At 47.4% G+C, this 27,274-nt stretch overlaps 1 protein-coding gene across 1 annotated transcript; it reads left to right on the top strand.

Annotated features, from left to right (window-relative positions):
- Window positions 1–479: 479 nt before the first annotated feature.
- On the top strand, window positions 480–27,259 carry ACAN (aggrecan). The gene is made up of 18 exons (XM_008491964.2): window positions 480–549; window positions 1,037–1,408; window positions 2,603–2,777; window positions 3,290–3,417; window positions 3,969–4,262; window positions 5,945–6,454; window positions 6,902–7,076; window positions 7,497–7,624; window positions 7,747–8,040; window positions 8,179–8,373; window positions 9,056–10,739; window positions 10,860–12,166; window positions 20,896–21,009; window positions 23,695–23,853; window positions 24,319–24,401; window positions 24,662–24,806; window positions 25,577–25,759; window positions 27,171–27,259. Exons 1-18 carry the CDS (start codon window positions 480–482, stop codon window positions 27,257–27,259), a joined length of 6,105 nt encoding a protein of 2,034 aa, XP_008490186.2.
- Window positions 27,260–27,274: the final 15 nt, after the last annotated feature.

The following is a 27,274-nucleotide window of genomic DNA, read 5'->3' as shown; positions in this document are numbered from 1 at the left end:
GAATGCATCCAACCCCCTGGTACAAGAGTCAGTGCTGGCTTGGAGGGGGGAATCTAGTGAGGGGCAGCTCCTGTTCAGAGGCAAAGGCTTAGAAGATTAGATGGTTCCTCTCATGTAAATACAGAAGAAATGTGAAGATCTGTTGGAAAACTGTCTTTCTGCTCCACGGGAAAGAGTGACTCACAAGAGACAGAATGGAAGACCAATCTAATAAGTGGTCTATAATAACACTTCAGTCTGTTGTACATAGCAGAGCATCTTGTTTACTTGCCTCACAGACTTATTTTCTGAAGCAAGAGACATTCAGAGGCAGCATCCTTCCCTGGGGAGTGGCTCTCACTGACAGCCACACGTAGGAGGGTTGAGGGGTGGCTGAAAGCATCACGCAGCCCCACAGCAGCATCCACAGCACTCGACTCCCTGTGAACATACAGCTTCCATAAATCCTTTCTCCCTGTGTTGTTTCTTGCAGGTGAACTATGACCACTTTACTATTAGTGTTTGTGTGTTTGCGAGCCATCACCGCAGCCATCTCTGTGGAGCTCTCAGGTACGTGCCCTGAGGTGCAGGATTGTGGTCCTGTCCCTGAGATCAGGCAGCTGCCAGAAATAAGTTTACCCAAGATCTGCTCCATGTACACACAGGGCTTCTTTATTTGTGCTTGGGGAACAGGGAGGTAGCTCCAGGGAAAGGCAAATTTCTGGGAAAAACAAGGAAATTTCAGTGTTCAGCTTTTTAAACCTTACCAGGAGTCATCTCCTATCATGGGCAGCAGCTACGCTTCAGCAGAACCCTTTGCTCTCTCCATTCCCACATCCAGCACTGGTCCAAACCCCAAGACCAGTTATGGCACGAGGGTCATGGTTACAACGTCCCTTTCTGCAAGTTTTTTTCAGCAGACTAGACCAAAAAGGGTATGTTTGAATATGTGGGTACAGATTTGCAAAGCAGAGACACTGGACCATATGGAAGCACTGGAAATTGTTCATTAAACACAAGAATTGATAATAACTTTTCTTTTTTTGGGAACTGGCAGACAGTAGTGACAGCCTGGAAGTGAAGATACCTGAGCAGTCTCCCCTGCGGGTCATCCTGGGAAGCTCCCTGAACATCCCCTGCTACTTCAACATCCCAGAGGAAGAGGACACCAGTGCTCTGCTGACCCCACGGATCAAATGGAGCAAACTCTCAAATGGGACAGAAGTTGTCTTGCTAGTGGCCACCGGTGGGAAAATCCGGCTCAATGCAGAGTACAGGGAGGCCATCTCTTTGCCCAATTACCCCTCCATCCCCACTGATGCCACTTTGGAAATCAAGGCTCTGAGATCCAACCACACTGGAATTTACCGCTGTGAAGTGATGTACGGGATTGAGGACAGGAAGGACACAATAGAGGTCCTGGTGAAAGGTGAGATCCTGCCCTTGCTCTTTCCTCTGAAGATCTTACTGCCTGGCATGGCCAGACAAGAGGTTAAATTTTATGAGAGCAGAGAAGGTGCTGCTCTCCACATAGGCATCAACCCTGCAGGTCAAGTTACAGATAAGGCCCTTGGCAGGTGAGCAGAAGTCATGGGCCAGGCATGTGTTACAGCAGGCTAGGAGCAGACTAAACAAACCAGGAAAATGACTCATGGCAGAATATATGGCAATAAAATGACTCTTTTGGCAGAAGGTGAGTTACAGAGACAGCAAGATGAAGTCCTTGGCAGGAGGTGACACTGGATATACTGGCTCAGTGGGGAGAAGATGAATCAGGGCTCTTTTAAGACCTTCTATTTCTTCCAAACATTTTAGGAGATGGGATGCCCTCAGATGGAGAATTGGGCTGTTCTAGAAAAACTTTCCCCATTGTCATGCAAAGCTCATCCTAATAATAAGTAGATTAAATAACAAAAGATTCCTGCAATTCTTTACCTTGGTTTTTGTTCTCAGTGTGGGCCTGAGAGACAGCTTACACTCCAACAGTTAACCAGCAGATCTCTGCTGGTTGCATGCACTGGCACTGGAGGATGGGAAGCCTCTCATTGCCTCTTGGGGAATTTTCCACTTGACCTACAGACTGCTCATGCCAGACTGGAGCACACTGATAGCTACACTTTTTAAAGATCATTTAAAAAAATGATTTAGATATGTTTGCAGCAGATCTGGAGATCTGAAGTGTGTTTCTCTCTTTTTTTTTTTTCTTGAGTGTTTTTATGGTGGGTGACACTCTACACCTTTGTGTACACCCTAGCAGGTGGCAGCTTTGAAACCTGCACATCAGCATGGTCCCTGCTTTGCCCCACTGACTGTTTCCTGAACCATGTGTTTAAAACACTGCACAAAGCTGTGTCAGAACATATTGAGTCCTTCTGATGGTGAAGCAGCTCAGGCCGTGGCTTTCCTCCCAGTGTACACATAAGTATTGGCTTTTAATACACCATGAGATTGTTGCAACACCATGGGAGGGCAGTCACTGTCCTAAGTCACCCTCATGCTCCACAAGGTCCTGGCAATGGAGCCCATCAATTGACTCTTGGCTTGAGAAGCTGAAATATAGGTAATCATTTAGACAGTTCTACTAAATCACAGATGTGTGAGCAATGGCCATTGTGTTTTCCAGGCATCGTATTCCACTACAGAGCTATCTCTACAAGGTACACCTTGAACTTTGAGAAGGCAAAGCAGGCCTGTATCCAGAACAGTGCTGTCATTGCTACTCCTGAGCAGCTGCAGGCTGCCTATGAGGATGGGTATGAGCAGTGTGATGCTGGCTGGCTGGCTGACCAGACTGTCAGGTAATGGATGGTGCTGGAGAAAGGAAAGCCACAGTGGGGCCATTAGGAAAGGACTTCAGTGATGAAGCCACTGACTGAAAATGGCTGAGAAGCAGTTGCTAAATTGCAGTTATTGTCATAGCTGGTGTGCAGAGAGAGGGCGGTGGGTTGCAAGCCTTTCTTTCTCAGGAGGGAATTGAGAGTAGGAAATGAGGGTGGTGACAGCTGAATGGGCAATGGCTTAATCCTGATCCTTCCTCCTCCCTGAACAAAGTAGATGCTATGCCAAGGTGCACAGTCTGGCTCAAGCACAGTGAGCTGTGCATCCCCCACAGAGGAGGCACCTTGGCCTGGTGGTTTTGGCTCATGCTCCCAGAGACCATCGGAGGCAGGATGCCAGACCATCTTTCCCCATCCCCATAATCCAGGAGAAGCCATAACGAATCACACTGTGCAGCACTCAGCATCTCCCTCCAAGCCTCTCTGGGGATTCCAGGGCCCAGCCCCCCCCTCACACCTCCTCTCTCCCCCAGGTATCCCATCCACTGGCCACGGGAGCGCTGCTATGGTGACAAGGATGAATTTCCAGGAGTGAGGACCTATGGTGTCCGTGAGCCAGATGAAACCTATGATGTTTACTGCTATGCAGAGCAAATGCAAGGTGATTTGGGGGTTTTATTGTTTCTAGATGCAGAAGCAGTCAATGCTGATCATGCCTAGACCGGACACGACAGATTAAAGATGGAAAAACACATCTCCCAGCAAGGCCAGATGTTCTCTACAGTCCCTTTGTTACACCTTGGCTGATTTTAATGTCAAATGACAACAGAGGGTGGGGTCAGTCTCACCTCCACCAGAGGCCATGCTATCCTGCCTGTCTGTGGCCATTCACGTGAGACTGTGAAATTAGGAGGTATCCTTCATGCTTATGCCAGGGACCTACAAAAATTTTCAGCACATCAGATTTGTCCTGTGTCTTCCTCATGCCCTTTGGCTACAGTTGGTTTGGTATGTTGTGCTCCAGTCTGTATTCAGTCTGCAGGACCCCCTTCCTCCTGGTGTCTATAGACAGTCACCAACATGGGGTTGCAGTTCAGCTGTACACAGGACTTTTCATCTCATCCAGACTCTCGGGAGTGGGATGGAGAAAGAAAGGGAACAGAGATTAAACTCCACAGCTAATTCCTGTGCTAATGCCTGGTGCAATTGCAGGTAAAGTCTTCTATGCCACCTCCCCTGAGAAGTTCACCTTCCAAGAAGCTTTTGACAAATGCCGCAGTTTGGGAGCCCGTTTGGCCACCACAGGAGAGCTGTACCTGGCTTGGAAGGATGGCATGGACATGTGCAGTGCGGGCTGGCTGGCTGATCGCAGCGTCCGCTACCCCATCTCCAGGGCACGGCCCAACTGTGGGGGGAACCTGGTGGGTGTGAGGACAGTCTACCTGTATGTCAACCAGACGGGGTACCCACACCCCGACTCTCGCTACGATGCCATCTGCTACAGTGGTGAGTGCATGGGGCTGTGGGACTAAGCAATGGGACCCAACACCTCAGCAAGCAGGAGCTCCCTGGCCAGAGCCAACCCCTTGCTTCTTTATTTTATTTTTATTTTTGTGGAAAGAGGTTTGGTAAATTACTTAGTTCAGGTAGGAAGCAGATAGAGAAAGTTCACAGGTGCCTGACGTGTAGCAGGGGGGCTCTGAGAAGATGGTGTAATGCAGCCCTCTTGTCTCCAGTCCTTCCACATCTTCCAACTTTGGTAGGTCTCCAGGAGACACTGAAAAAAGCTCAGGTGCTTCATGGGCAAGACTTTGAATGCTGGAGATAGAAGAGAAGGAAAAAGAGAACACATCTGGCCTTAAAGATGTATACAGTGCTGTGATGTGGTACAGATGTGTGCTTGAATTTACAGGCTGGGGTAAATCAGACACTGCAGCAGTCTCCAAAAATCATAAATGAAGGAAAATTGCACATAGGAAATCAAGATCATCCCATTGAATTCCCCTTTCTTTCAACTGCACTCTCCTCCCTGCAGCAAGAAGGGGTAAAAGCAGAGTTGTATATCTATCCAGAGCAACCAGATTAACAGTCAAATAGGATTGCAAGCTTCACAAAACAAAGAAAAATATTTTAAAATATGTTTTGAAACCCCTTTGATACAGACTTACTGTGCCCATATTCACACACAATCGGAAGGACCTATAAAATCTCCCATACCCCTTGGAGTTATCCAAGCCAAAGTCTGGTCCACCAAGCCATAGCCTTCTGGTTACCTCAGGGTGTGCATCTGAAACTGCTGAGTACAGTCAGTCCTTGTCTGAGTATCTATAATTCTCTGAATCCCTTGAGGTCTGAGTGGTACTGGCTAGAGTGGACTGGCAGAAAAATGGAATTGGAAATAAATAGAGCAGGGAAGGCAGTACTAGGGGAAAAGCCTGACAGTGTCTCATTATTTCTCCCTCCCCAGCTGAGATCTGCCTCGATACATAGCCAAGATTTCTCCTCCCTCCCTCACCTGCCCAGTTCTGATTCATGCTGTTCTTTAAACCATCATCCTGAGCAGGCTGACCTGCTGAGTGGCACATCATGCATGTTCTCCTTCAACTAGGGATGTGACTGGAGCAGAAAAGTGATTTGGGAGGGGAAAGATTGGCGTTATTTGAATGTATTTGGTTCTGCAATTGGCTGCTTTTGGTGTGCTGGTGATGGGGTTTGTGATGAGCTCTTAAGTCCTTGCCTGGGCAGAGCAGAAAGACACAGTGATCCTGGTGAGACTCCATGCACTGAGCGTGAGGCTCCAGTTGACTTCGTCCTATGGCTCAGACCTGCTGTGGAGGTTGATCCAATTTTCTCTACTTTCCTCCGTCCACCTTAAGTTCCTTACAGCAGGCACTAGAGGTCAGTGCAGACTTGGATATGGGCAAGGTGTTCCCGGGAAGCAGAGCTGGGAGAGCAGGGAGAGTCCTCTCTGCCGAACCAGCTGTGGAGCATGTGGTGGCTCCTGAGCACGCCCTGGGATGTTGTACAGAGCCACGGTGGGGGAAAGAAAACAATTTGTTTTACAAGAGCGTCATGATTTCCGTGCTCGCCCCAGAGCCAGCAAACACCCAGCTTCTCCTCTAGTAGTGGAGAACACGCTCCTAGGTTGGCTGTGTCCTCTCTGACCGCTGCTTTGTCTCCTGGTGTAGGGGATGACATGGATCTGGTCCCAGAGCAATTCTTCGACGAGACGGGAAGCGAGCCAGGCAGTGCCTTCACAGTCCAGACTGTCACCCAGACAGAAGTGGAGCTGTCCCTGCCACGCAATGCCACAGAGGAGGAGGCCCGTGGCAGCATTGCCACCCTGGAGCCCATTGAGATCACCCCAGCCACCACCGAGCTCTATGAGGACTTGACCCCCCTGCCTGATCTCTTCACCACCGGTGTCACAGTAGAGACAGGGACCCCAGAGGAGGAGAACGTGACCAGGGGAGATGTCACAGGGGTTTGGACTGTATCTGAAGCAGTTACCACCATAGCCTTAGGCACTGCCATCACCACTGAAATGGCAGAGGTGAGCTCAGTGGAAGAGGCCATGAGGGTGACTGCCACACCAGGACTAGAATCCACCTCAATATTCACAGCAGAAGATCAGCTCGTGCCAGTGACAGCAGCCCCTGGTGTTGGTCTCCTCCCCAGGCAGCCCATCTCTCCCACGGGTAAGTCATAAGGAATCAGTGAAGCCTGAAGATCATTTTCTCCTAGAAGTAACCATTTAGTTGAAAACAGCCTGAGCTGCTACTGTCACAAAGGACATCCAGGTCCCTGGAGGTGTAGAAAACAAGGGGTGAGGAGGAGGTTGTGGGCCACCCTATCATGTGCTGAAAAGGGTTCAGCTGGCTGATGCTTGGGGCAGCCATGGTCACACACTGCACTTCCATGTGTATGTAGCTCCAGGAAAGGGGAAAGATAAGGTAGGAAGATCCTGGAGGAGGGCTAAAGAGATCCCCAGAACATCACCTTCAGTGGCAGTGGAGGCCAATGAATGAGGCATCTCCATCAAAGTAGGTTTGTCAGACACTGGTTGGGAAGACCCTTTCTCATCATGCATCTCAGTGCAGGGGGGTCCCATATCTACTGTCTCACCATGGCTTCTCTTCCCCCAGGTGTGGTGTTTCACTACCGTGCCGCCACCAGCAGATACGCCTTCTCCTTTGTCCAAGCCCAGCAGGCCTGTCTGGAGAACAACGCAGTTATTGCCACTCCTGAACAGCTCCAGGCTGCCTATGAGGCTGGCTTTGACCAGTGTGATGCTGGCTGGCTGCGGGACCAGACAGTCAGGTAAAACTACATTGTCTTGGGAAAGACAACTCTGAAAATTACTACTTTAGCCATGAAGTAGAGGCTTTACTTTGTTCTGCCCTGCTGCTCTGCTCATCAGCATTTAAAGTTCTCCTGACATAAGGATGTTTCCAGGCCATGGTATCTATTGGCCAATAGACATGTTCTTTTCAACCTGTCCCACCTCTGTCCTAACCTGTGCATACCTCCTTTAGTGGTAAGCTCCCCTGACATGTAGGAAAAGTGGAGGGAGGTTTGTATTCATTGTACCCCATGCTGCAGCAAGTTTATTTCCAAGTCACACTGGGAGCTCTGAGCACCTCTGATGGTCGTTTGTGTCCTGCTCCCAAGTACACTGAGGTTCTTCAGACCAGAGTACATAAGGTTGACCTTGGGTTACCTCCTGTCTTCTTTTGGTAGGTATCCCATTGTGAATCCCCGAAATAACTGTGTAGGAGACAAAGAGAACACCCCAGGTGTGCGGACGTACGGCATGCGCCCGGCCTCAGAGACCTACGATGTGTACTGCTACATCGACAGGCTCAAGGGTATGTTCTCCCCGCTCCTCTGGGCACAGCTATGGAGAAAAACTCTGCTTCCCACCACCACATCCATGAGGGGGGTGGGATGCAGGGACTCACACCTGTCTGTTTTCTCTCCCATCCCTCAGGCGAGGTGTTCTTCGCAACCCAGCCAGAGCAGTTCACCTTCCCAGAAGCTCAGCAATACTGTGAGACCCAAAACGCCACGCTGGCCTCAGCTGGCCAACTCCACGCTGCCTGGAAGCAGGGGCTGGACAGATGCTATGCTGGCTGGTTGGCTGACGGCAGCCTCCGCTATCCCATCGTGCGCCCCCGTCCTGCCTGCGGAGGGGATGCGCCTGGCGTTAGGACCATCTACCAGCACTACAACCAGACCGGTTTTCCTGACCCGCTGTCCCGGCACCACGCCTTCTGCTTCAGAGGTACCTTCCCACCCCTTGCAGGGCACACGGACCGGTCTCCCTGGGAAAAAGGACAGGGTGGTGGTTTGGGCGAAGCGTTTCACCAGTATCTTGGACTGTGAATTTTCAGGAATTCCCACCAATACCTTTTTGTTCCAGCTCTCCCACCTGCAGAGGAGGAGGGGGTCACCTCGTTCATTGAAGAAGATGTGTTTGCAACACAAGTAATCCCTGGAGTGGAGGGGGTACCCTCTGGGGAGGAGGTGACCATGGAGACAGAGCTTGCTACTCAACCTGAGAATCAGACAGCCTGGGGGACAGAGGTCTTTCCAACTGATGTGTCACTGCTCTCAGGTGGGTTGGAGCTTCTCCATCTTCTGAGTTGCATTTGGCTGGTGTTGTAGCATTGGGACACTCCCAGAATAAATGGGTTGCTTTCTTTTTGAAGGGGACTCCCTTTAAATCCATACAATAACTGCCACATTAGCAAAGCCTGAGGCTGTGCACACGGGTGGCACAGGAGGAGCTGCACTGAGTGTATTGCAGAACTTTTCTCTAGGACTGAAGCAATGACCAACCATCCTGCTATCCTGCAGACCAACACACAGAGCACCTCCATAGCTCCCTGTTGTGTACTTCAGATGGGGAAGGCAGATTAGAAACAGACCTCAGAGGAGGCAGAGCTGTGATGTGGCCAGAGCAGCATGAAACATTTTCTCTTCCACGTTATCTCTGAGAAGGCAGTAGCTTGAGTTTGGCACCTGGGAACTGATGTCACTCCTGACATCATCCTATGTTAGACGATTATATATTCTGTCAGTTTCTCAGAGATGTATAATTTACAATTATTGAAGAGGATAAATGTTCATTAGCAGATTTGAAGAGACCAAATTAAGCACATAGGATTTTGTGCCTTTATTCCAAAGGTAACAGTTTGGAGGTGAAGTCAATCAGGAAATTTTTAATTGCTTATTTAGAGCAATTTAGTAAATAATTTTCCTATCTCATGCTCTTTGTTCCTTCTTTCTTTTTCCAGTGAGTCCATCTGCTTTTCCTCCAGCTACAGTAGTACCAGAGGAAACAGTTACCAATGCTTCTGTGAGTGAAGTGTCAGGGCAGGTGACTGAGTCTGGAGAACATCATGTCAGTGGCGAATCTTCAGCATCAGGGTGGGTATCTGGAACCCCAGATGCAAGTGGAGAGCCGACTTCTGGAGTTTTTGAATTTAGTGGAGAACACTCAGGGATCAGAGAAAGTGGATTACCATCAGGACACCCGGGTGCCAGTGGCTTACTACCTGGAGAAAGTGGGCTACCCTCAGGGGACCTGAGTGGGGTGCCTTCTGGCAGTGTTGACATCAGCGGCTTACCTTCTGTAGAGGAAGATATAACGGTGTCTACTTCAAGGATACCAGATATTAGTGGGATGCCATCTGGAGTGGAAAGCAGTGGGCTGCCTTCTGGATTTAGTGGAGATATCTCTGGCACCGAGCTAGCCAGTGGTGTGTCATCTGGAGAGGAAAGCAGACTCAGCTCTGGTTTTCCTACTGTCTCTCTTGTGGATACTACGTTGGTGGAAGTTGTCACAACAGCATCACAACGGCGAGAGGAGGGAAAAGGATCCATTGGAGTCAGTGGGGAAGGAGATTTATCAGGGTTCCCACCCACTGAGTGGGACACCAGTGGTGGAGCCCAAGAGTTACCCTCAGGATCTGAGGCCATCGGGGAGCCCTCTGGAGAGCCTGAGCTCAGTGGGTTACCCTCAGGACTGGGTGTCAGTGGAGAACCATCGGGAACTCATGAGGTCAGTGGCATGGTGGACATAAGTGGCTTTACTTCTGGTACTGATGGAAGTGGTGAGACCTCGGGCATCACTTTTGTAGATACCAATTTGCAGGAAGTGACAACGAGCACCTCAATTACAGAAGCAGAAGCAAAAAAGATTTTGGAAATTAGTGGATTGCCTTCAGGATCTGAAGAGACATCAGGCACGGTATCTGGGAGTTTAGACATCAGTGGTCATCATTCTGGGCAAGTAGACTTTGGTGGGAGTGTTTCTGGAATCCTAGAGATTAGTGGATATCCCAGTGGAGTGATTGAGAGCAGTGGAGAAGTCTCTGGAGTTGATGTCACCAGTGGCCTACAATCTGGAGAGGAAAGTGGACTCAGCTCTGTCTTTCCCACAGTCTCCCTTGTGGATACCACCTTGGTAGAAGTTGTAACACAGACATCAGGTGCACAAGAGGTGGGAGAAGGGCCATCTGGGATGATAGAGATCAGTGGATTTCCTTCTGGAGACAGAGGACTATCTGGAGAAGGTTCTGGAGCTTTTGAGAGTAGTGGTTTTCCTTCAGGAACAGCAGACTTCAGCGGAGAGCCATCTGGGATCCCATACATAAGTGGAGACATTTCTGGAGCCACAGATCTAAGTGGACAATCTTCAGCAGTGACTGATACTAGTGGGGAAGCCTCAGGGCTTCCAGAAGTCACTTTGGTCACTTCTGATTTAGTAGAAGTTGTGACAGGACCAACAGTGTCACAGGAACTGGGTGGGGAAACAGCTGTCACATTTCCCTACAGTTTTGGGACAAGTGGTGAGGCCTCTGCATCTGGTGACCTAAATGGGGAAACATCCACATTGCTAGAAAGTGGTATAGAAACATCAACAGCTTATGATATCAGTGGTGAAACATCTGCATTTCCTGAAACCAGCATTGAAACATCCACAATTCCAGAAACCAGTGGTGAAATATCTGTATTTCCTGAAGGTAGAGTAGAAACCTCCACAATTCATGAAATCAGCGGGGAGACATCTGCCTTTCCTGAATTCAGCATAGAAACATCCACAATTCAAGAAATCAGTGGGGAAGCATCTGCATTTCCTGAAATTATAGTAGAGACATCTACAAGTCAAGAAGCCAGGGGTGAAACATCTGGCTATCCTGAAATCAGCATAGGAACATCCACAGTTCAAGAAGGAAGTGGGGAAACCTCTGTGTTTCCTGAAGGTAGCACAGAAACATCCACAATGCAAGAAATCAGTGGGGAAACATCTGCATTTCCTGAAATTAGAATAGAAACCTCCACTATTCGAGACATCAGTGGGGAAAGTTCTGCATTTCCTGAAATTAGAATAGAAACATTCACAAGTCAAGAAGCCAGAGGTGAAACATCTGGCTACCCGGAAATTAGCATAGAAACATCCACAGTCCATGAAATCAGTGGAGAAACACCTGCCTTTCCTGAAATCAGCATAGAAACTTCAACAGTCCATGAAATTAGTGGAGATAGTTCTGCATTTCCTGAAATTAGAATAGAAACATCCACAAATCAAGAAGCCAGGGGAGAAACATCTGCCTTTCCTGAAATCAGCATAGAAACTTCTACAGTCCACGAAATCAGTGGGGAAAGTTCTGCATTCCCTGAAATTAGAATAGAAACATCTACAAGTCAAGAAACCCGAGGTGAAACATCTGCCTTTCCTGAGATTACCATAGAAACTTCTACAGTCCATGAAATCAGTGGAGAAACATCTGCATTCCCTGAAATCAGAATTGAAATACCAACACATCAAGAAGCCAGGGGTGAAACATCTGCTTATCCCGAAATTATCATAGAAACATCCACGGTTCAAGAAGTAAGTGGGGAAACCTCAGCCTTTCCTGAAATTAGAATAGAAACATCCACAAGTCAAGAAGCCTGGGGTGAAACATCTGCATTTCCTGAGATCAGCATAGGAACATCCACAGTCCATGAAACCAGTGGAGAAACATCTGCATTGCCTGCTGCTAACATCGAAACAGCTGCCACATCTTTGGCCAGTGGCGAGCCCTCTGGTGCTCCTGAGGAGAAGGAAATTCCTGATGCAACCTCTGGAGCTGTGACACACCCAATTGCAGGAATTTCAGGGGAAACCTTTGTCCCAGACATTGTAATTAGTACCAGTATTCCAGATACTGAACCAACACAGCAACCCAGGCACCCTGAAGAGGCTCAGCTCGAAATAGAGCCCTCCCCTCCTGCAGTGTCAGGACAAGAGATGGAGACAGCTGCTGTTCTAGACAATCCTCATCTGCTGGCCACCACTACTGCTGCCCTGCCTCAAGACTCACAAGAAGCAATAGATGCATTAGGACCCACTACAGAAGGTACTGTGTCTTCTTCTCAAAGGGAACAGGCTGTGGAGGAGAAGGGAGGGATAAAAGGAGGGAGGGGGCATAGTTGTTGTATTTTGCTTAATCTACAGCAGCTAACATTAACACAGAAGCAGTCTTGAGCAAAACGTTACTGTGGTGGAAAGCCATAAACATGGGGATTTCCACAGGTTATGTTCAATAGCTTCCGTCCTAACAAATGGTAGTCTATGTTTGGGCAGGTAATGCAATTATCCAGCCAGCATAACCACATCCTGAGAAACCTTTTAGACTTCCCTCCTGCTTGTCCTTGGCAAATACTACCCCTGGGGAGAGCAGGAGAGGACCAGCTCAAGGGAAGCAGCAGGAAATGCACGCCTGGCCTGCCCTGCTGCACAGCTCCCACCTCTGTGCTGTCAGAAGTGGAGGCAGCATTTTTCAAGAGCATATTCTTGAGGAAGAGTATTCTGTGGTCATTGAGAGCTGCTGTGACCAGGCTCCTGGCAGAATATAGCTGTAGAAGGCTCAAGAGCATTCACACCCCCTCTGGAATTGCCATCACTATAGTCTAGAGAAAACAGCAAATGTTTTTTGTCATATGGAAACAAGAGCAAAGACGACTCCACCCGACATCCACCCAGGCTAGTGGATACAGCTGAGAAGTTGGATAAGACAGGCTCTGTCCTGTTTTGGTTCTCTTTTTGTGATGTATTGACTCGCTGCCTTAATTCCTGAGTGTCTCATTCCACTCTCTCAGGCACAGGAGGCTGGCCAGCAGCAGCTTTGCAGTGCCAAGGGGTAAGAGGTAAAGCCAATCAGCTGGAGATAAAAATCCTCTGCTCTCAGCATCATCTGTGCTGAGTACAATGGTTGCAAAGGGCAAACTGCCCCCTTGGCACAGAGTGTGATTGCCCACTGGTCTGTGTCTTCTGCTGCTCTCTGGAGCTGGAACAGACTACATGTGGGAGATGATGCTACCTTTTGTCAGCTCTCCTGAAAAATTCCCTTCCTTTGCCCCCTGCCCCTTCTTGGTGTTTTAGCGCTCTGTCTTTGGTAGGACTCCTTGCTGCCAAATATAAATAGGCACAATATTTAAATCTGAATAACCATTTATGGTGAAAACACTCTACTGGCCTTCTGAAAAAAATCTTCCTAGCAGTGTTCATGTGCTGTGGAGGCATTAGGATACTGCAATGAGAAGAGAATGAGATAGGACACTGTTGTGCTTGCTGGTGGCTGCTTTTTGGTCAAGGGAGGAGCAGAGTCCCAGGAACACAGGATGTCCCCTGACATCCCTGGACATGGCTTGATTTCACTTTGCTATAATCAGGAGCAGAGTCCTGGGAATGGGCTCTATTTCAAAACCATCAATGCCTGTGTATGAAAGTCCTCCATATGCTCAGTTCTCAATGGGCCACACATTCATGTAGGACATCTGGCTTATATATGGAACAAAATGTACGTGCAAAGAGATTTTCTCAGTTCCTTCTAGCAAAAGCACGATCAATTCCACCCCTTTCTCCCAATACTTCCTGAACTGCTTCTTTATGGTTAATTTACACCATTCAGCAGAGGCAGCTCTGGGCTCAGGAAGGGACTGTAAGTGCAAGGCTTTGTGAAGCTCAGCCTGGCTTCTGATTTCGTTTCCATCCCAAAAGTGTTTCAGATGAGTCACTGCATTTCTCTCTGCATCAGTTCTTTCCCTCTGAGAAAACAGGCAATCACAACCCTTTGTTCAGTCCTGTTCCTAACACTCTGGAGGTCCTGTCTGTCTCTGCTGAGCAGCTGCAGGAATAGGCCAAGGGCACATCAGCAGGGTTATTCCTGTGGTTCTGGTCCAGCCTGGTATCCAGGGCTTGGCAGGATGCTGCAGGAGGTACACACCTAAAAAACCTTCCTTCCTCACCTGATGGGCTCTGCTTTTGGGTCATATCCACTGCCACGTCCAAACCTGGAGACAAAAATGCAAGCCAGCGAAGGCAGAGCTGAGGGGAAGGAAGGAAACTAGCCAGCAAAGCTCAGAAAATAAAATAAAATAACAATATTGGCCCCAAAGTATGGTTTTATTTCACTGCTTTTTCTTTTTATAAATTACCCACAAGGCGATTGGCCAGATTCTTCAGAGCTTTTGTTAGCCAACATTCTTGTGAAGTATTTTGAAAGAAAACCATGTGTTCAGCAGCTTATGTGTGAAGAAACTTGAAAAATGTTCTGAAATTGGAAGACGTTGTGTATTTGTGAGTCACAGAGATGATGATGTAGCAGCTGGGGTTTCTTAGCAGGTGACAGGGAGAGGTAAGAGATGACTGCATGAAGTTTAATTGTAGACTCTTTATAAACTAGAGATGGGTTGAGTACACGTGCATGGCTGGTGTTCTTACCAGGGAAGGTATTCTAGACTAAAACTTTTCTTTTTATTGGCAAGCTTCTTTACTACAGTGTCCCTATAGGGTTAAATGCAGTCCTGATCAGGCTCTGAAGGAAGCTCATCCAAGCGGTGGGAAAGTGAGTTGACCATGAATTTGCAAGAATATGACCTTCTTCCAAAGAATTAGAGCATAGTGATGACAAAGAGAAGAAGAAAAGGAAAAAGAAAAAGAAAAGGAAAAAGTAAAAGAAAAACAAAAAGAAAAGAAAAATAAGAAGAGAAAGAAAAAGAAGAAAAGAAAGAACAAAAAGAAAAAGAAAAGGAAAAAGGAGAAGGAGAAGAAAAAGGAAAATATTTCTTTTTTTGAGTCATTACATTTTACATTTCTCTGGAGACTGTGAACATGGGAAGTCTACAGGGAAGAACCAGTCTGGAACTCAAAATGCTTTTCCCTTGCTGTGTCTGCCTTTATACCTGAAGCTTCCCAGTCTTGAAATTTAGCTCCTGCAAAAAGATCATCTCCAATATCTCTGCCTTGTGCTGTGCTCAGAGCTTGTTGGATGTCCATTAAGTGCAATTAATTTTGTCTAACATTAAAGCAAGGGTAAAGCTACCTCAGATTGCAGGGGATCTTAGGGTGAGGAGCAAGGAGACACGTGGCTCCTGCCCTCTTGCTGAAAGGTTCCAGTTCAATCAAGCAGTCTTTTCTGTGGGATGATTGACAAAGAATGACTTTTTTTCTGCTCTGCTGTAGCTTCTACTTCTCTCTAAAAGCCCGAGCCAGAAGCATGAGGAGGCTGAAGATTAACACTTGGAGTGCCAGTATTTTTTAGTATTTAAACAAATTGAAGGCTATGCATGCAGGGGGCTTTACTTAGCATTTTGATTCTTCTGCAAGGACAAGAACCTATCAGACTTGGAGAATTGTCCATAGGCTTGGCTTCTTCATCCAGAGTTTTGCCAACTCAGTGGGTCTTTTTGCTTCTGGTAACATTTGAAGATGAATAATTATTAGCTGAAATAAAGCATACCGGCACTTAAGTCAAAGACTGTGGTTTGGAGCACTCTTAACCAGTCACTGACTTAAAAACTTCACTCAAGGGGAAAAAAAGAGAAATGTGCTGAAGTGGCAGTTGTTTATCTTAAGTTTCTCTTGTTTCTGGTAAAATGAGTTCATGAAGTCTACTGCCTATGGCCCTGATAGAGATGAAAGTTAGAACCTTGATGGACTTTCCTCATTCTTCATGCCCTGGAAGTCTGAGGGGTAAAACTCTGATGAGAAGTCCAGAGAAGATCAAATCAGGAGAAAAAAGTCCAGAAAACATTCGCCTGATCATAAAGTTTCCCCAACTGTGGAATGAAGAGTATGTTCTCAAGGCAGAGTTGAAAGTGCCTGCCCTGATTGAGAGACAAGCACAGACAATTTGTGGCTGACCATATGATTTGATGTCTCCTGGAGAGGGTGATATTTTGCATCAGACATTTATTAGCTTAATTAAAACCTTTTTCTGAGGAGGCAGCCTGCAGTCCTGGTGTTATTTACATGTCAGTTTACTTCTACATATAATATTTTGGGGGCTCAGATATCCAAATTCCTGAGCTCTCCTTCTATAGGAGTGCTGGACAGATTGAAGGTCGCAGCAGATCAACAGAGTCTCCTGGAAACTTGCTGTTCTCTAGATGAATACAGCTTTTCAAGGCTATACCAGTATCCGCCCCTTCTGCATGGAAGTTTTGGTTTAATTATTGTAATTAATTATTTTAATGACTTTATTGCTCATTGTAAGTCACTAGCTTATGGTATGTTTGATACCAGCATTTACTTAAAATGTGAGATAACTCAGCTCCTAATCTTTCCTTGTAGAAATCACCCTATGATGGCTCCAAAGTTGTTCTTCACTGGCTGAGCTAGCAGATCAGCAGTTCCAACTTCCTGGCAGCCTTTGGAAAGCAAAGTTAATTTGCACATCCATAATTTTTTTTTTCTTCAGTCTCTATAAGATAATTATCTAGCTGGTCTCTTGCTTCCCTGTTTGGATAATTACATTTACAAGGCCTGTAAAGAAAACTCAAGGGGCACAACAGGTCATTCTGAAAATGCCTTGCCTTTAGGTTTTACCTTTTCCTCTTTGCAAAAGCAAAACAGGTCTTTAAATGCTAAAACCTAAGCTGCTTAGTCACAACTTCAGGAAAACCACACAGTTTGTCCAGGATTTGGGTGACAGCATCTCTCCCTTCACAAGCTGCTTTTCCTCAGTAGATGTTTTAAGCACAAAGCTGACCTTGTTTAATGGGTATTCTTGCCCATCTTCCATACAGGCTACCACAGAGAAAAAAGGCACAGACTGTATTGTTTTGAAGAGTGTTAGCAATGTTTCTAGTATTGTCTCAGCCTGGGACGAAGGATTCTAAAAGCATTTCCTACCCACCACGGACACTGTGTGTTCACTTTTTGTGCCATTTGCTGTCTGAGCAAAACCAGGACCAAGTTATTTCTCTTTCATTTCCAAAGGATTTCTCTTTCCAATTTCCATGATCCAGGACAACAAATTGTTTTCAGAGACAATGCTTATGTTGAGTTTAGCTGTACCAAATGAAAACAGTTCTGACTAAACATGGTATATATCTGGCAAAGTAAAAGAAACCTTAGGAAGAAAATGGTGAAAAATTTCAAAGTTTGCATTGTAGCTGTGGAACTCCCCTTGGTTCCTCCAGCCAACAGCTTACATCTTCCAGATACAAGACCCTGTTTACCCTCGACATTTTGCTTTCATCATTTTATGTTAAAAAAAAAAAAAAAAAATTTAGGCCTTGGTCCTGCTAATAGCTAAAAATAGAAACTGCTGTGACAATAGATCTGAACCATTTTTTTGCAACTTCTGGGCAACATTCACTGCAGTTCAAATCATCTTTGATAGAGCTGGTTATTTTGCATTATCCTCAAGAAGTGAGTTACTAATGTGTTCTAAATGGGCTTCCTATTCCTGGCACCTTAAGTTATTTTATCCCCTGACGTTTTTTTTTTTGAAAGCAGGGGCTGCCTCTGTTCTTGATCCCCTGCCACATCCCTGTCCTTTGTTAGCACTGGGCAATAGTAGCAGTAGCTTTGTCTTCTTGTCAGTTGATAAGCGCTTGAGCTGCTTCTCAAAACAAAGCTGAATGACTGCTCACCCAAGCAAGTAAATAGCTCAGGTCTGCACAAGATCCTTGGGTGATGCTGGCAGCCATGCTGTGAAAGGGGGGGGCTGGTTCCAGGCTGAGCAGAGCTGGCACACCTTGCATGCCTCAGGCTTTTCAGCTGCATGGAGAGGTGCAGAGTGATTGATTTAGTAACCTCACCGGCACGTTTATGGTGTGCAAAAGGTTATGAAGAAAATAGTCAAGTGTTGAGTGCTAGATGTCATGTGTTGTTTGTGTTGTATTTTGTAGTTTTGGGGTTTTTATCTGGGTTTTTTTTTTGGTTGGGTTGGTTTGGTTTTTTCGGTTTTTTACTGGAATTCTCACCTCCTGTAAATCCTATGGTTCTGATACAGCATTCTAGAAACACTCACAAACCAGCTTGTCAGGGTTTCCAGAGCCAGCATCACTGCCAGTTTTACCAATGATAACTTGATTTTTGAAAAGATTTCCAAGACCTAGATTTTCTAAGAGGACCAGAATCAAGTAATGCTTCCTGCAACATGGCTGCTATGTTTGAGATTCCTGGTGTCAGCTTGGTGAGGTTATTCTACATCCAGATGGAATAGACTCACTGCCCCAACAGAAGGGGAAGTTTGATATTTCTGATTTAAAACATCTCTTTTCAGGTGTTTGCAGCACGCTTCTGGGAAAAAAAGAATCTACCTGTCTGTCTCTCACATGTATTTATTGTCTGTTTTTCCAACACTACCTACAAGTACACAACCTTTGTCTATGTCATATAAAAAATATATATGTATATGTATGGAGCAATATATAACATATATATTATATGCAGAAAATTGTTTTTACAGCATATATAATATGTGCAGTCATATTATATCAAGATCTGTAAAAGGAAATTCTGCTCCAGTGTTATTTTCCAGCTGGAAATCTGTGGCAATGACTTTGCACATGTGTGTCTGCTCCCTCCTCCTCCAACAACAGGGACTGGAACACAACTGCATCTCAGAAGAGATCCTGGACATGCCAAGTTTTAGTTCACGTGGCTCAACACAGTTGAAGACTCATTATTCCCTGCTAAATGTCCTGCTTTATCCCTCATATGTGCTTTGCTTCCACTTCTGCATGGTGTTTTCCACTTCATGGACCCTAATGGACAAAGGAGAGCCTTTCCTTTCTTGGCCAGCAGAAGACCACTGGAATCAACCTGACCTCCTGCTGTCACTGCTGCTGGGGAGCACAAGGGTCTTCTAGAGCTGTAATCATCCCTCAGGATACCTCATTTTCATTTAGGCTCTCTACCTACTAGGGATTTCAAGGGTGACCAATAAGCAATAGCCAAATTCAGTTCTTCACTTCTGTTAGACTCTGGACCCTCATTTTGTTCTGGAAAGTACTAGTGTCAAGGAAACAGGATCTCCAGTTCTCTTCATGTTGCAGTGAACAAAGAAATCCAGAAAGCATTCATGAGTGTTTAGAAGGGTAATCCAGAGGAAAGACAATCCCTCTCTCAGAGGAAAACAGCAAAACTGGAGTAAGCAGCTCATCAGCCATCTGAGGAATAACTGCATTGCTCGCAGGGATACAACCTAGAGTAAAGACAATGATCTTCATGCTCCAAAGCACCAACCCCTTTACCATCCAAGGTCAGAAAGAATTTTCTCCATCTCTTAGGCACGATGCAGAACATGTCAACTCTTGACATATCAGCCATTGGCCACTGAGTGGCTAGAAAGCCCCCTGGGGTCTAACACACATCTGCTCTCATGTGCCTGGGGACATTGAGCAGCTGGGCCACGGTTCTGCAGAGACATTTTATCCAACCAAATATACCCCAAGCAGAAGATAAATACAGACCCTAGAGAGTTGCTGCTCTGCTCTGGTATTTCCATAGCCAGAATGTTTGTCATCTTTGAATGTTTCCTCACTAACCCCTCTCCTCCACAAGAAGAGCATGGAGTATTATTAGCCAGTGCTTCTAAAGCCTTACATTTCCTCTGGGGGGGAAAGAGAGAAACCTTGTCTAGCATGAGGATCTAACCAGGCATCATTTATCTTAACCTGCATGGATGTGCTCCCACTTTCCTCCTCAGTCTTCCTCTGTATTTCTGAATTGAACATCTCTGAAATCTTTCCATTCTGAATGGTTCTTCTGATTCCAAGGCTGAATAAGTGAGATTAAGACTCAGTCTGGAGAGATACTGGGAGAAGAGTTTTTACTTCCAGCACAAGCTAAATTATACTATATATAGATAAAAACTGGCTTCCTATGGCTTTTTTCAGAGCATTGATGCTTCCTTCTCTCTGCCCCAAAATGACAGGGCATGGAAGTGCTACCAAATGGTGTATTTAGTACCCATGCTAGTGCTAATTAGCAAATTGTGAAATACTGGAGAGTTGGAGGCCAAACTCTTCCCATACCAACTTCTCTGTTCACCTCCTGAAAAGCAGAAAGAATCTTAAGAGCTTTTCTAGGTGGGAAACTAAGAGCAACCTCCTCCACCAGTAGGATTCCACAGCTGGAAAAGACATAGAGCACCTTCCAGCCCCATCACAAGCAAGAGAGAGCATACTTAGGCAGGTTTGGAGAAAATGTCATTGCACTCCAGTATTCTTCACCAAGGAAGAGACACCTGCAGTCAGGCCTAAGATCCTTAAAGAAAAAAGGTTGAGGGTCTCTGTACCCACCTTTGTACCCACTTCATTTATTCTCTGCACTCTCTTCATCTTCAGCAAGATTTCTTGCCTCTGGAACTTCATCTAAACTATGGTTAGGAAGAAACTAGTAGTGAGCACTGTCCCCAGGAATTCTAGTTAGGAGACAGAGATCTATTTCAGGATGTTTCCATCACCTATGAGAGCTCCACATCCTTCCTCATAGCCATGCAGCTGATGGAGACACAGACACATCAGAGGCAGCAGACCAGGGAGTTATCACAGCTGTCAAAGCCACTGAGTGCTGTGTATTGGACACATCTTGCTGAGCTTGTCCAGATATCTTCAGGGTGGTGCTCACCCAGCAAGTGAAAGAAAACTGATGTCTCCCTTGTAGTGTGGGTTGGGTCTCTCTCCTTCATTCTTCCAGCAGCAGCAGTGGCAGTATGTTTTAGAATAAGATCCTAGAAACTCCCAAAATTCCCCCAAAACAACTGATGTCCCCTCTTCAACAAGCAAGGGAACAAGTTGGCGGAGTTGTCTGCCCAGAGCCCTAATGGAAGCCCTTGATTTCTTGCAGACACTGATGAGTGCCACCCAAGCCCCTGTCTGAATGGAGCTACCTGCGTTGATGGCATCGACTCTTTCAAATGCTTTTGCCTTCCCAGCTACGGAGGGGACCTGTGTGAGATCGGTACGGCCAACCTGGCTTCAGCTAATCTTACTAACTGCTGCACTACCTCCTTCCCACCCTACCCCCCAAAAAAATAAGCTGATCCCAGGTGCTTCTATCAGTCCTGCCCTCATCTCAGCGAGCTAACCTCTAACAGCAGCTTAAAATACAGTAGGGAAAAGTTTTGAGACTTTTGCTTATGTGTTTTTGCTACTTTGCTCATCACAGCATCATGTCCTCTAAAATTCCCAATCAGGAGCTTCTGGTGTCTCCTTCAGTTTTCTCTTTTTTAAGTTTCTCCACTGAAGATCCATACAGATTGTAACAGTGTTGATCGCAGAATTCACTGCCTCTTTGGGCCAAGAGTCTTCCTGTTCATCTGTAAAAGTGGGAAACTTCTGAGTACATCTTCACCCCAGGCGAACTTTCTCTGCTAGACTAGAATTTCATGGAAGGATGCTTCAACTGAGCCATGCAAAATTATTGTGTTTCTCTCTGTGAAGATGCAGCTGAGAGAAGCCTCACTCACTCCAGGAATCCCCACCGATTTGACACAGCATGACATTTTTGTCACCTCTTCAACATGGTTTCCTGTGCTAAAATCAGCAGGGAATGTGTATCTTTGAGAAAATGTGAAGTGACCTATTTTCCCATCAGAATTAGGTACTCTGACCTGCACTAATATTTCTTTTTGTTTGTGCAAGGGAAGAAAAAAAGGGTTGTTTTTTTTTTCTTAAAGCTGATGAAAGCCCAAACTTTTATCAGCTTAGGTGAGGGGAAGCTGTCCTGCCTTGCTCAGACAAAAGAGGAAAAAGTCTGCAGTGTCTTCTTCACTTTTGGCACAAGTAATGATGGTGTATATTGGATTTTCTTCTCCCCTTTCTCTGCATCTCTCTTTCTACTTCCAATCATATGGACAAGACCATAAGAAAAGAGCTCAAGATCATTGGGCCTTAACATCACTTTCCTAGTGTCACCTAATCAGCCTCTGATCTCCCCACCTCTCCTACCCATTGTTGAAGATCCTTGTAATAGAACAAGAAACTTTCTATCCTGCACACACTTAAGGCCTTTTTTGTTACAAGCCAGAGATCCTCTCTTTTATGATTTATATTCATCTTTTACACCTGGGCCCACAGCCTGGGAGATGCAAGAGGAAGCCAGTGTCCCATCTTTGGTGGTGAATGTAAATCTGCATGATTCCCATGAGGAAATGTCCTGTTCTGTAACATCTATTGGTCTCCAAGAAGAGCAGAACACTGTAGGTGAGCTCTGCCACCTGTGCACACAGCCACCCCTTCATGTCACCACAACCATGTCCCCACCAGGGAACAAGCTTTTTGTCACTCTTTTCTAAAATTATTGCTGCCCTATTTCCCCGTAAGTGACAGCTATGCAGGAAAGAGTGGCCTTTATCCTAGGAAATGTCCTGCTGAGGGTCTGTGCCATCCTCAGGCTGTGATGACAAGGGGTGGCACTCAAGCTGCTGGAAAAAAGTCTTAAATCTGAAAAGATGGAGGGTATTCTCTGCTCACCTTGTGCAAGCAATCTGCCTGCAAAGACCAAGAATCCTTGGAGCTTCAGCTACTTCCAGATAATCCATTTGATCTGTTGAAGAAGGCAGAAAACATTTTTTTCAGTGCTTCAGCTGATTACCAACACCTATGAAGTGTTTGCAGTCTCCAGATAGGGAAACACCAGAAAGGTGGATTAGGAGGAATTAGTGTGATTGGAGGTGACAGCAGAAGAAAGAAACTGAGTACAGAAAACCATACTGGAAAGGGAGAAAGGTATGAGGATTCATGAAAGCCCACCACTCCAAGTGCCTGAGAAAGGAGGGTATACTGGGGAGCTGAAAGGCTGAGGCCAAACACATTTCATTTTCTGTTTCCTTTGGTCACACGGAGAAACTGTGTGGTGTTGCATGGGAGATCCTGGAGGTCTTTTCTAGTGGTTTCTTCACTTACCTTTTTATCTCCCTCATCCATGGTTTTTTGTTGGTTTTGGGGTTTGGTTTTTTTTTTATTATTATTAATGGGTTCAACCCTTCAGTGTTTCTCAGATGGTAAAAGATATTCTGAAAAGCTGAGAAATTTAGGTACTTCTCTAGTAGCTTCCAAGATTTTCCTTGAGATTTCATTTTCTCTCTTTACCATGGTAAGTTCCCACCTCTGTCTCTTTTCTTCCACCCTTGGTAAGTTTGTCACAGCCCCAGAACCACATCAAGCAATGCGACCACTTAAACCTGCTCTCTCCTCCCCTCTTTTCTCTTTGATACATATGTGTTAATTCTGAGCATCTAGATTCAAGTTTTGGAGTTTCTTCCCAAAGCAAGAAAACTCTGCAGGACAGCACAAGTGCAAAGAGTGGGTCTCTTTCTTGGTCAGTTCCTCAAGAACAGTCCATGAACATGAGACAGGGATTGAATTACTCAGGAATAAGTTTATATTGGTCAAGTTTTCTAGTAGCACCGGTCAAGTAACTGCATTACTGGGTCTTCAACACAGGCTCCCCTCTCTGCGTGTGTCTTGAATGCCTTCTGGTCATTTTTCCTGGGTTTTCTGACAGGCAAGTATCAGGGTCTGATTTTTAGTGGAAGTGACCATGTGTTGTCCTATGCCACGAGAGCATGAGCTGCTAAGAGGTGAGTTGGAAGGCTTCCAGACCCACACACCAACTCCTTCATCCCTCCTTTGTGTGTTTCAGATCTGCAAAACTGTGACGAAGGCTGGACCAAGTTCCAGGGCAACTGCTACAGGCACTTTGAAGACAGGGAGACTTGGATGGATGCAGAGAACAGATGCCAACAACATCAAGCCCATTTGAGCAGTATCATCACCCCAGAGGAGCAAGAATTTGTGAACAGTGAGTGCTGAGGGCAGCTTGAGGTTAGGCAGGGGTCCACCTGCTGGATTCTGTGTCTGTGGGTGGATTTATCTGAAATTATGGTAAAAAAATAAAATATTTTAAAAATTTCCCCCACTAGTGCTCAGCTATTTCCTAACAAGGTCTCACCCTTGTGGGGGAGAGGAGGAACTGTCCAGACATGAGAGAGAAGAGGGCCCTGTCTTGGCTAGGGCAGATCTTTGCTCTTACCATGTTGCTGATGAGGCTTCACAAGGTGTTCACAATCTCAGTGTAGGTGGCTCCATGCTGAGTGGGAAGGGAGACAGACAAGCACAAAGTAGGGAAGAAATTACTTCAAGGGCTGGTAATGGAGAAGGAGCCAAATGACCCTGAGTCTCCAGGGCCAGAGGCAGCTGAGATGGCAATGAAACACTTCCAACAAGGTGTAGGGGAACTGTAACACTCTTCTCTCCTCTCTTCCAGGCCACGCACAGGATTATCAGTGGATTGGCCTCAGTGATAGAGCTGTGGAGAACGACTTCCGCTGGTCTGATGGTCACTCCCTGGTAAGCCAGCAGCCTCTGGAGTGGGCAGGCATCCCTCCAACAGGAAAGGAGATTCCTGTTGGGTGGGAAGAGCCCCATGAGCTGTTTTGAGTGCTTGGGTTGGGTGTTGAGTGGAGGCATCCCTAAACTTTTTAGGGCTCATGGTTTTTCCAAGCCTGTACCAAAGCTGGTCAGGCAAGCTCCTGGACAAGATGGTGGTGGAAGTAAGTAGGAACAAGGAGGGCTCAGCCTCAGGTGAAGGGCTTTTTTTCTCTTGGCAGCAATTCGAGAACTGGCGACCCAACCAGCCCGATAACTTCTTTGCTGCGGGCGAGGACTGCGTCGTGATGATCTGGCACGAGCAAGGCGAATGGAACGATGTCCCCTGCAACTATCACCTCCCTTTCACCTGCAAGAAAGGAACAGGTCAGCACCCTGCCCCCTTGCTGGCAAAGTTGGGGGTCTCAGGCAGTGGCTGCGGGGCTGGGGTCAGGGCCAGTTTTTCATGTCCCCGTGCAGAGCCTTCTCTCCAACACAGCAGCTCTGTGCCCTCCCATGGATACAAGTGGCCATTGCAATGCCCGCCTCTTGCTGCTTCTCCAGGAGGCGGGGACAGAGCCCTGAGGCAGACATCTGATTAATTCTAAGGTCCATCACAGAATTTTCATGTCCCTCTGCCCCTAAAGTTTGTGAACCTAGGCATACTCAAAGAGATCTGAAGTTTTATCAACTTTTTAACCAACTGTCCCTTTTTTGCATTTCCTCCTTATTCTTCCCTCACAACAATGGAAACAAAACACGTCTCTGTGGACATAGCAATAAAGCCCAGCAGCCTCAGGTGATGGCACCTGCCCAGATGGGACCCAGACACCTTCTAGATCAGAGATGTTATACCAAGGGGGCAATAGCAGGTGGAGGGCATCACTCCCATGGCATCCTAGGGTTAGGCAAGGATGGCTGTGGGCACAGCTGCCTCTGTGCACCCCGCAAGTGGCCACCTTTCAAGCAGTCACCTTCAATCACTCCTTCTCTCCAGCACTTAGAGATCCCAGAGGATGGGATGCAGGAGAAGCAGAGTGATGAGACTGGGTGTGCCCAGCCTGCCGGGCAGGCAGGAGCTGCCTGGGTGTGAGCTGACTGATGCTCAGCCAGGCAGGACCCCTCAAGCACTCCATATCTCTGCCCACCTCCTGCAGTGGCCTGTGGGGACCCTCCTGTGGTGGAGAATGCCAGGACCTTTGGCCGAAAGAAGGACCGCTATGAAATCAACTCCTTGGTCCGGTACCAGTGCAGCCAAGGCTACATCCAGCGCCACGTGCCCACGATTCGGTGCCAGCCCAGTGGGCAGTGGGAGGAGCCACGGATATCCTGCACAAACCGTATGTCTTGGGTTCGGGTGCCCTTCAAACCCCTCACCCTCAGGTTAGGGCTGATGCACCCCTGCAGTGAGAGAAAGAGCTGGGGACAAGGGGGGCATCACCTTGGGGTGCAGGTCAGCCCCAGGCTAGGCAGAAGAGGACATCATGGTGTCTTGACTTGCTGAAAGCTCACCCCCTGATGGGGACGTGGGAGCTGGCATCTTCTGGGCACGTGTGGAACGTGGAGGATGGCTGGAGGGCAGCTTGGACCATTCCTCCACATAGGTAGGTCAGGGGAAGCTCCAGAACCAGGAAAAGGCAACAAGGAGATTACCAAGGACCCAGGCTACTTAAAGAAAGGAAAGAAAAAGAAACAGTTTCTGAAAGGGTGAGGTTTGGCACCACTTGCAGACACAGAATTACAGCAGGGAGCTATGGTGTGTCCCCCTCCCCAAGCCCTCCCCATCATCCCCCTGCCTTGGGAGCAGACAGGAGCCCTGCAGCAGAGCTAAGCCAAGGGACAGGGCTGGGCTCCTGACCCTTCTGTCAGGCTTCCAGCTGACGGCAGTCAGCCATCTCCCACTGGTGTCCCAGCCCACTCCCAGGCCTGTCTACACCCCTGTCCCATCCCCACTTGACTGGACTTTCCCATTATTTCATTGGCGTTGGCCAAACTGCATTCATTAGTCCAGTGGCCTTCTTGCCAGGTTCTGGTCCATCTGGGCAATTCCAGCTAAAGCAACAGTCCCAGAGGCAGGGAAAAATTGATTCGGGCTTAAGGGACAAACCTCCGCCCCAGGGAGGAGATGGAAGGAGGAGGGACTGACGAGATGCCTGAGGGCAGCCCCATGATGTGAACCAAGGCGCTGTCTCCCTTGGCTCTGCCGGAGCCGGAGCCGGAGAGCTCTGCAGGCTGCTCCCGGCCCAGGCCATCAGCAACCAAGAGACCCAGGCTGTTCCCAGCAAAACCCTCCTGCAACTATCGCGATGGAACAGTGCTAGCTTCCAGGAAGCAAAGACGGGCAGAAACCTTGTCCCTGACAGCCAGATGGGTTTTTTTCCCTATCCCAGGGGATTGGGGAAGGACTGGTAGGGGAGCTGGGGAAGCGGCCCCCATTCCTCCCCCCCGGATAGGAAGTGATGGGCTCATCATCCACAGAGAGTGCTCCTGCCCAGGCTCTCTGGAGGAACTGGGCGCCTTGACTCCTGGGTGAAGCAAACGCCAGCTGCAGTGACGAGAGAAGGGGCGATTGTGTGCGAGCGAGCAGCCTGGCGCCGGGGCACACACAGCCACCCGCCGGGCAGCGCTGCCTGCGGCCGCCCGTATTTTTCCAGGGAGCCAGGGGCCAGGACAGCCAGCGCGGGACAAGCAGCGTCTCTGTCCCAGCTCCTGCTTAACAAGGTGCCTTTTCTTCTCCTCCCTCTCCCGCAGCCTCCAGCTACCAGCGCAGTCTATACAAGAGGAGCCCCAGGAGCCGGTCGAGACCCAGCGGCAGAGCCGCGCACAGACCCACCCATTAGAGCGGGGCGAGAGAG

Source organism: Calypte anna, chromosome 10 (genome assembly GCF_003957555.1).
Source record: "Calypte anna isolate BGI_N300 chromosome 10, bCalAnn1_v1.p, whole genome shotgun sequence".
Lineage (NCBI taxonomy): Eukaryota > Metazoa > Chordata > Aves > Apodiformes > Trochilidae > Calypte > Calypte anna.
This window is presented reverse-complemented; position numbering and strand designations above follow the sequence as displayed.